The sequence below is a fragment of the Spermophilus citellus genome (assembly GCF_964194105.1).
Source record: "Spermophilus citellus genome assembly, chromosome: 6".
Classification (NCBI taxonomy): Eukaryota; Metazoa; Chordata; class Mammalia; order Rodentia; family Sciuridae; genus Spermophilus; species Spermophilus citellus.
Window position 1 is genome coordinate 6,686,539 of NC_138187.1, and position 9,953 is coordinate 6,696,491.

General features: G+C 57.7%; 1 protein-coding gene across 1 annotated transcript; it reads right to left on the reverse strand.

Moving 5' to 3' along the window:
- Nucleotides 1-603: 603 nt before the first annotated feature.
- Nucleotides 604-3,995, reverse strand: KREMEN2 (kringle containing transmembrane protein 2; the record flags this gene model as incomplete). Its single annotated transcript, XM_081299780.1, has 9 exons — nt 604-814; nt 1,062-1,140; nt 1,222-1,347; nt 1,417-1,749; nt 2,134-2,287; nt 2,470-2,594; nt 2,689-2,780; nt 3,487-3,661; nt 3,905-3,995. 9 exons carry the CDS (start codon nt 3,993-3,995, stop codon nt 604-606), a joined length of 1,386 nt encoding a protein of 461 aa, XP_081155906.1.
- Nucleotides 3,996-9,953: the final 5,958 nt, after the last annotated feature.

Here is a 9,953-nt window from a genome sequence, read left to right on the forward strand (position 1 = left end):
GTGCAAGTTTCAGAAACACTAGAAATTGTGTAACTCCACCCTGCATCCATCTCTAGTCCAACCCCTAGCAATTGCTCCTATATAAATATTAACCCCAACATCAAGAAGTTGTTGTCACTCCTCTGGACATGGTTCACTTCTCCCCTGAATGTGTCTCTGCTTTCCTAAATAAACCTTTTTGTGTCTCTAGCACCTGCTGAAATTCTTCTACTACAACATGTTCATCAAGGACCCCACTTGTCCTGAGTCCATGTCCCTTCTCCAGAACGCCTCCAAATGCCAGTGACATTTTGACTACTTTTTTTGACTTCTAACCTCTCACTGAGGGCAGCAATCCAAGATGACCCCAGGAGGGTCTCAGAGACTCCTAAAAAGAGAGACTACCTCCCACATCAAGATCTATGGGTTGGTGAGCTGGACCTAGAGGTTCAGGCCAAATACTCAGAATAGAATAAGATGCTTCCTGTCCAATTTCTGGTCTCCTTGGAATGACCAGAGACCAAGCTGCCTTTGAAGTGGCAAAAGGCCGAGGTAGAATGTGGCATAACGTCTCGGATATCCGTCTCACTGGCAGAAGGTCTGATGGACCTTGGGGGTCCGAAGTCAGAGAGCAGAGATGAGCGAGGGTAAGGAGCTCTGGCTGGAGGCACTCAGGGGCTGATAGCCGGTGGCAGGACGCTCTGCCTGGGGGTCCCCAGGAGGACAGGGTAGGGCCACCCCTTGGGGCCGGCGGTACCACACAGCCCAGCTTCTCCCGGCGCCCCGGGAAGGTCCCAATGCCGGGGGCCCTTTTCCCCGAGCCAGAACACAGCTCCTAGAGAGGGAGCAGACATCAGCTGGACCCCGACCCTATCCCACCTCCAGCATCCTGCTCTGCCTGCGACCCCACGTTCAACTCTAGGTGTGGACCCAAGGTCTTGCCCGCTCTAGAACCTGGGAATCCCTTCTTAGTTCCCCTCTGGGGCCCTAGTTCCCCACCGGGGCTCCCGTGCCCTGGTGCACCAAGGTGTCAAGCGCCTGGTGCGGGGATCCGCCCTCAGGCCCTGCCCCAGCGCCCGCACCGTCGGCGCAGCAGACGCAACAGAGACAGGAGCAGCAGCAGCAGCACAGAGACGGCCGTCACCGTTGAGAAGACCCGGGCTGCGGGCACACAGGTGCAGTGAGGACAGGGCCCAGAAGGGCCACTCCCTGATTCCCTCCCGCCTCTCATGCCCGCCTCACCCCCCATCGCAGCCTGTGGGGCTCCAGGCCTAGGGCTGCAGCTCACGTTGGCCCCCTCGGGGGGTTCTGCGGGCGTCTGGGCCGAGCCCTTGGGGGGCGTGCGGTCCTCCGCAGCGTCCTGCAGCCCTGCGGAGAGGAGTGTGAGGCGGGGTGGGGGTAAGAGGGCGGGGGTAGGGGGACCGGGACCCAGCTCACCGCGGTAGGTGAGCGCGAAGCCCTGCGCGTGGCCGCGCGCATCGCTGCTGAAAGTGAGCAACAGCACGGCCGCACGCAGGCGCAGAGGTCCGGGCGGAGGAGGGCGGGAGCCGTCAAAGGTGCGGAGCAGGCTGCCAGAGGCGGCGTCGCGCAGCTCCAACCGGTCACGCGGGTCGGCCAGCTCAAAGAGGCGGAAGGTGAGCTCCAAAGCGGCACCGGTCGGGCCCAGCACCCAGCTGCAGTTCCGATCTGGCCCATACTCGTCGGGAAAGTCCGGCGAGTAGATGACACCCTGAGGCGCAGTCCAGTTTCCCTGACAGGAGCCCACCGACACTGCAGGCAGGGATTACTGTCAGGACCCTGAAGCCAGTGGCTTTTCCTTTACCGCTCGGAGTTCCCCGCCAAAGTTCGTAGCAAAGCCCAGCTGGGCCTAACCCCAGGCCAGTTACTCGAGAGGCCCCGCCCCAAATCCAGGCCCTGTCCAATCTCCTTCCGTCCACGCCTTCCACCAATACATTTCAGGTCTGGCTCTCAACTCCCGGTTCAGCCCCTTTTCGGGGTCCAATCCTCAATCCCAGTTCTTCCTCAGGCCGGGACATCAGCCTAGCGATCCCCCTTCCCAGATTCTGCCCCTATGAGGGCATGACACGTCGGGTCCCACCTGGTCTCTTCCCCTCACCCAAGTCCCCCACCCTCGAAACCATATCCACACCTAACCTTCATAGATGCCTAGCCGTCCATCACCGCCACACAGCTGGCCCGGGTGGCCAAAACAGATCTGGTCACAGTCGGTAGCGGGAGCAAGGCGTCCCCGGGCCAGGTCGCTTTCAGAGCCACAGAAGCAGGCATAACCAGCCTCCACACCGGCCAGCTGGGAGCATAGACTGAGTAACCCAAAGGCAGGGATGGGGTAGGAGTGGAGTGCTGGGGTCAGAAGTAGGAATCAGGCTGGCGGTTCAGAACCAGTATTAGGATTTGGCGTCAGAGTGTTGGGAGTTGAGTGGGGTCCTGAGGTCAAAGTCAGGGTTACTGGTCTGGGCTTGTCAGCAGTACCTGGTAGCCCTTCATGCGGCAGAAGCGAAGGCACACCTGGACAGTGAGCTTCGTGGAGGTGCCACTGGGACCACTGAGAGCTGGGGGTGCACCGGAGTCTACAAAGCATCCCAGGTAGCCAGGCACTGAGGAGAAAGCAGAGTCAGAATACCATCCCTGAAAGCGACCCTCCACCCAGGTTCCTCAGAACTCCCACCTCTGTCCAGCTGACCCACTCACTGTGACATGTGGGAATGTCACAATAGCGCCAGTAGATGCCCTCCTCAGTTTCAGCTACATAGCACCATGGCTGCACATCACCATCGGGGTTCCTGCAGGTGTGGGGGGTAGTGGTCAGGATCCCACGGCCCTGCCCTATCACCTGTGAGCAATGTGCCCACTAAGGCTCTGTGTATGTTGGAGGCCATATTCCTTTCTGTTATCACACAAATTCTTGTTTTCTCAACGCGCTTCTGGACGTCAACTTCTTAGATGACGGTGGGGTGTCATTAAAGGACCCTTGAGGGCTGTTTTTAGGTCTTTGGCTGCGGCCAGAACTTAACTTCCTACGTGAGAACTTTGCTGTGGGTCTTGGCCATTTCCCTCCCTCAGAACCCATCTTAAAAGTAGAAGTGTGGAGCCCTAAGCTTTGCGGATTAACAGAGAAGTGGCTCCTGTTCTGTCCCTGTGGCTCCAGACTGCAGCTGTCGCTCTGAATTCCTATTTCCCCATCACCAAGAATAGATGGTGGTGAGGCAAGAGTCTGACCCATCACCGCAGGGCCTTCCTCTGGCCAGACCCCACTCACACTAGCCCTTCGAGTGGTCTTCCTGATCTGAAGTTTTGCAGAAGTAAGGCACCTAAGTCCGACTCCTCTAGTGAAAAAATACTGTGCGCCCAGTCTTCCCCAAGTACAAGAGAGTGCGCAGACAGTGTGCTGGCGGCGCAGACCTCAGCTCCGCCCACGCGGAGGCCCCGCGTCAAGCCACCTCCTGCAGCAGAGTCCCGCCTCCACTGCTCACGGGCCACGCCCCTCACCGGCAGAAGTTGTGCGCGCCCAGCCCCCAGCGGCCCTGGGGGTCGCTGGAGCTACTGTAGCTGTGCTGCTGCGTCTGGTCCCAGAAAAGACACGGGCGTCCAGCTCCTCGAGGACCGGTGTGGTTCTGGTGACCGCGGTAGTCGGCGCCATTCACCTGGAAGCACTCGGACAAGCCTGCCCGGCAACCGCGGGACATGGGGAGGTCGGGACCTTCTCCGGACATCCTCATCATCCGACTCCAGCTCCCGCCTCGGTCCCCAGGCAGCACACCCAGCGCCCGCCCCCGCGGGGGCCCTCGGGCTGCTCAATTGCTCCAGCCACCTGCTCTGCCGCCTCCCCAGCGTCGGGGCCCCAGCCCTGGGCAAAGAGGCCGAGGAGGGAGCGGTGACCATGTCTTGGCCGCCGTGCCTGACTCACCTGGACTGTACAGGCTTACTGCCGAGGCCCCGCGCTGCGGCAGAAGCGGGAGCAAAAGGAGGAAGAGACCCTGCAGGGCCTGTGTCCCCATGGCCCCCAACCGGATAGAGATCACCCTGGCCCACCCCCGGACGAACTCCGGGGTCTCCCGGCGACCTGGGGGACGTTGTCCTCCAACTGTCAGTCCTTGTCTCGCTCTGGACGGCGCACTCGGTCTCTGGCGGGGAAATGTCTCCCTGAGGTCCTCGTATCTCAAGGTCTCTGCTCCTTGGAAGTGTCTCTGCCCCGTCCCTCCCTTGGGGTCTCTCCGTGGATATCTGGCCGCAGGCATTCTCTGTCTCTGCTTCTTTTTGCTCTGGCTGGTGCCTCGGCCTCCACACCCACCTTCCTCGCTGTGCCTGGCTCTCCGCTTCTCTTTCGCCCAGGTCTCTAACGCGCCGGCTCCTGCCCCTTTCGCGTCCCTCCTCGGGTTCCTCCCTACCCCCTGAGGGAGGACGGGAAGCCCCGCCCGGGACTGGAGCGCAGGCAGCAGGTCCAGACGCCTCCCACGCCCGCCCCCCAGGACCCCCAGCATCCCAGAAGACGCCTCCCGGCCCCTCCCCTCTCCTTCCGAGGGTGGGTGCGGGTTCTAAAGGGAGGACGTGGAGGGGGACAGGCTGGGCTAGCAGAGGACCCTAAAGGGGGAGATACAAGACCCGCTCCCGCGGCCGCACGGAGTCCGTGGGTCCCAAGCACCCTTATTCAAATGTACACGCGTGCTCTCATTCAGTCACCCATTCATTGTCGCGCTCACTCGCACACCTTCTCCCTCCCCAGATCCCGACGCTACTGGCTCCAAGGAGGAAGTGCCACTCCCTGCCCCCCGCACCCGCGAGACAGACTGGAATCGTGGACTATCGGTCCCGGACAGGCAGGGGCAGCTGGTGTCTGGGGAGGAAGGCAGCTGCGCCCCTGGTCACAGCCCGCCCTCTCTCTTCCTCCTCTCCCCCCTCCTCCCTAGGACCCCAGCCCAGGCTCTCCCGTGCTTTCACTGTGCGGTGGAATTCCCCCAGCGGTGCCCCCCACCTGGCGAGGGAGGGGGAGGGTAGCAGGCCCGGGCAAGCGTGGGGGGAAATTCCCCGCCCCCTCCCCCTAGGCCCGACTCCTCTGAGTCCTCTGATCTCCCAGAGCCGCCTGCCCGCTGCCCCCGGGGCTTGGGGGGAGGCCAGCGCAGGTGCGTGGGAGGGCGGAGGCGGGGTGGTGGTGGTGGAGGGTGGGGGGCGGGGGACCCAGAGCGGCCACGCCTAGCCCAGGCCCCTTGTCCATCAGTCCAGCTTGCTTACCCCTCGTCAGGCCCTCAAAGGCGGACGGGCCCAGATGGACACATCAGGTCCTGGCTAGCCCTTGCCTCGCGTGCAGTCCCCAGTCCCGCAGCTGGACAAGCAAGTGGACGCGGGGGTGGGGGGGCGCTGGGAAGATTCTGCGAGGCCGAGGTGCCCATGGCAGTGGTCCAACACGCGGAGATCTTACAGTTAGCGCCTCACTTGAAGGCTCTTCGGCTGGGGGCACATCAAGACGGGGGCTGTTTCAAGAAGGAAATGGCTTTGCTGAGACTGTAGGCCAGGGCCGGGTGTGCCTCCGCAGGGAGCTCTCTCAGTGGTCAGGTTGGCTGGGGCTGAGAGTCGCCCTCTGGTGCTGGCTGGGTGTTGGAAACCCCTTGACCCCACTAAGTAGGGAGCAACCAGGGGCTACCAGTAGAACCGGGTTTCCCTTTTCCCTCCTGCCTGAGAGCCGGGGACATCGCTCTGTTGCAAAGAAGGTTGGGCGAGTGGCCAGGCGGAGGAAGAGGTGATGTGGGGGGGCTGGGACAATGGGACCCCACGTGTGGAACAAGGAATATGGAAAGGTTGGGGGCAGGGAACAGACCCCTCTAGTCGGGACCCTAAGCCTAAAAGAAGGGTCCCCCGTGCCTGTCTCCTGCAAAGAGGACAGGAAAAGGAAGTGGTGCTCAGTTCAGAGGTGCAGGACACTGAGATGGTGTACCCTCACCACAAGTTCCAGTTTCAGGTCACAGTGGTGGATCCTTCAAGAATTAAGAGAAGCCTCCTCCCGGCATACCATCCCTTTCCAAGCCTTGGGCACTCAGCACTCTGCAAGCAGTGGCCTGTCTGTGCTCCCAAGGCCCTGGGGAGGGGGTGTTGGATGTTTGCATGTCCCCACTCTGTGGGCCCACTGCTGGGGAACAGAGGTCCTTGAGAACTTGGCTGTTTCCGACTATAAAGTGTTGAAGCTAGGAATCAAACACTCTTTTCAATGTGATCCAATCCCGGGTAGCTGGTGCTGACCCCATCCCACACTGCTTTGGGGGTTCCTGACTCTGCAGGGAAGTCTGGGTACATACAGAGAGACATCAGCTCCTTCTTGTCTTTGCTTGGGAGTTCTACTGCCATTACAGCAGCCCTGTTTTAAGCTGAGGTCCTGAAGCAGGATCTCCAGCAGCCCATTTCACAGAAGGGGAGACTGAGTGAGACCAGGGAGGGGCAGGGGTCAGCCTAAAGTCACCAAGGCATGACATTCTAATTCTTGGTATAAAGCGGGTGCAACCTCGGCTTGTCAGTTCCCTGAGGAGTGGATTCCCAGGCACAGATCTGCCATGTGCGGGCAGTAGAGAGAAAGGAGCCTAGTACTTGAGTGTGGGTGGGTGGAGAGAGTCCCAGATGCAGGTGGGCCTTGCCCTCCCTTCCCCTGGGGCATGTGATGCCAAGTTCACCAAGTCCAGTGGGGAAGATGGTGTAAAGGTAGGGGACATTGTGTAAGAGGAGGAATTAGGTGCCCCCAGGAAGGAGAGGGGCAGTCTCAGCTTTGACCTCTTAAGGGATCCCCCCCCCCGCCCCGCCCGCCTCATTGGAGCTTAGCCCTTTTCCGCCTGGAGGGCCAGTCAGCAAAAGAGTGGACTCCAGTGTGGAGTAAGAGTGCCTGGGTTGTACCCAGGGGCTACTCAGTGGTCCTTGTCCCTTCAACTTTTTATCATTGCAGTGGGGATAGTGTTCCCTTTCAGGCCAGCCCTCATGGCAGGGCACATCACAGCTACCAGGAAGAAAGAGGCACTGAAGCTGGGCACAGTGGCACATGCCTATAATCCCAGTGGCTCAGGAAGCTGAGGCAGAAGGATCACAAGTTCAAAGCCAGCATCAGCAATTTATGAGGCCCTAAGCAACTTAGGGAATCCCTGTCTCGAAATAAAATTTAAAAAAAAAAGAGCTGGGGATATGGCTAAGTGGTTAAGCATCTCTGGGTTCAATCCCTGGTACAGAGGGTGGGGTAGAGGAAGAGAGGGTAAATTAGTAAGGGAAGGAGATTAGGGGTCTTGACAGGCAGAAAATTCTAAGTTGACCCCTGGAGACTCCTGCTTCTGGGTGTCCACATTGTTCCATGAGCCCCCAACCAGGAATGTGCATGGACCTGTGAAAACATGGGATGTCTCTCCCATGATTGGGTCATGTTATATGGCAATGGTGAAGGGACTTTTTTTTTTTTTTAAGAGAGTGAGAGGAGAGAGAGAGGGAGAGAATTTTTAATATATTTTTTTTTTTTTTTAGTTCTCGGTGGACACAACATCTTTGTTGGTATGTGGTGCTGAGGATCGAACCCGGGCCGCACGCATGCATGCCAGGCGAGCGCGCTACCGCTTGAGCCACATCCCCAGCCCGGTGAAGGGACTTTTGCAGATGTAATTAAGGTCTCTAATCAGTTGTCATTGAGTTCATCAAAAGGGAGATGGGGGTGGCTGCTGTGGTTACACCAATAGTCCCAGTCACTTCAGAGGCTGAGATAGGCGTATCATTTGAGACTAGGAGTTTGAGGCCGGCCTGGGCAGCATAGTGAGACCTCATTTCAAAAATAAAAAAAAAAATAGGCCAAGGTGGGCTTGACTTGATCAGTGGGCCTTTGAGAGTCTGGAGCAACAGAGATGTTCCTCTGGCGGTTAGAGGAGCTGCTAGGCTTGAGGTCCTGGCTGCATACAGTCACAAGAGCTTGGGAGGGGACTCTGGGCCTCAAATGAGCCCCCAGCCCTGCTGCCTCCTTGTAAGGCTCTGAGCAAGGACTCTGCTCAGCCCTCCCAGTCTACCAAAACTGTGAAATAATCATGAAGGGGTTTTTTTTTTTCTTTCTTTTTGGCTCTGGGGATTTAACCAAGGGGCACTTACCCACTAAACCCCATCCCCAGCCCTTTTTATTTTTTATTCTGAGACAGTCTCATTTAGTTGCTTAGGGCCTTACTAAGTTGCTGAGGCTGTTCTCAAACTTACGATTCTCCTGCCTCAGCCTCCCAAGCTGCTGGGATTATAGGCATGTACCACCAAACCTGGCTAAAAGGGCATTTCATGCGGCTAAATTTGTGGTAATTTGTTCTGCAGCAGCAGAGTGTGCTGAGTAGGACAGAGGTGGCAGGGGCAGTGCCTCAAGGAGAGCCTGCTCAGCCCAAGGGGCCCAAAGGTCCTGCTCATCAGCTGCCAGCTAGGTGCACTGTCCCTCAAGACTGCACCCTGCTGGTAGGTGGTGGAGCTGGGCCTATTGGAGCCCTTCACATGGGACTTCAGAATGCGGACAGGAGTCTGTCTCCTCCTTGGGGAGCTGGATGTCTTCCATTGGCTGGGGAGGCCAAGGTGGCACTGAAGGAAGGGTTAGGCCCAGCAGGGGGAGAGGAAGGCAGTCTGATTGGACCTCAGTGGCTTCAGGTCCATGGCAGCATCTGTGGCACGGGGGCCTTGGCAGTCTCTAGATATCCCCTTGGGTAAATCTGGCTTTGGGTCCAGGTAGTCACATCTGATTGGGAACCAGGGAGGAGCTCTGGGGCAGGTGTAGTGTGATGGGATTTGCATTTAGAAAGCCCCTATTCCTGCTGTGGGGATAGTTTATAGAGAGGGATGCTGGAGGCAAGGGTGTGTATAGCGGGGCTGGGGCCCCGGGGAGAGTTGGAGGCTGAGAGATGGACATGATTAATAGAGGGACCTGCTGGGTTCTTCAATCCTTGTAGCCCTGCACAGGACAGAGGAGCCTTCTTCAGCCAAAGAACACACCAAGGAGAAAGAGGAGGACTAATGGGTGGGCTGCTGCTTCTCTCTCTTTTTTTTTTTGGGGGGGGGGGTATTGGGGATTGAACTCAGGGGCATTGGACCACTGAGCCACATCCCCAGCCCTATTTTGTATTTTATTTGGAGACAGGGTCTTACTGAGTTGCTTAGTACCTTGCTGTTGCTGAGGCTGGCTCTGAACTCACAGTCCTACTGCCTCAGCCTCCTGAGCTGCTGGGGTGACAGGCGTGTGCCACCACGCCCTGCTTTTCCTCTTTTCTTTTTTCCAGCACTGAGGATGGAAACCCAGGACTTACATTATGTGAGATGATTGCTTTGCCACTGAGCTACACCCCCAGCTCGTGGAGCTGCTTCCCAGAGTGATGACAACATTCTGGAAGTAGGTAGAGGTGACAGGTGCCATGAAATTGCACACTTTGGGTGAATAGCATGATATGTGAATTATATCTCAATAAAGTTGTTGAAAAAGAGCAAGGCAGGTGGCAGGCACTGACAATGGATGGGATGTAGGGACAGGCAGGGCAGTGTTGAGGACCGCTCCAGGTTCCCACTGTTGTATTTATGCCATCAAGAGATCAGAAACACAGTCCTCTTGCTGCCCATGCTGCTGCTGCCCCCAGGAGATCCTGGGGCAAGGCCCAGAGGCAGTTTGCAAAAGACAAGGCCAGACTGGGACTGCAGATTGACAGTGACCTCTGGGAGTGGACGTGCTGACAACAGCTGAGTTCCAGCAGCACCTCACTATGTTGCCCACACTGGCCTCCAGCTCCTGGTTTCAAATGACCCTCCCGCCTCAGCCTCCTGAGTAGCTGAGATTAGAGGCATGTGTCATTGAACCCAGCTAACTTTTTACTTTTATTTTTTAAATTTTTAAACATTTATTAGATGTAGATGGACATAATAACTTTATTTTTAATTTTTACGTGGTTCCAGGGATCAAACCTAGTGCCTCACGTATGCTAGGTAAGCGCCAT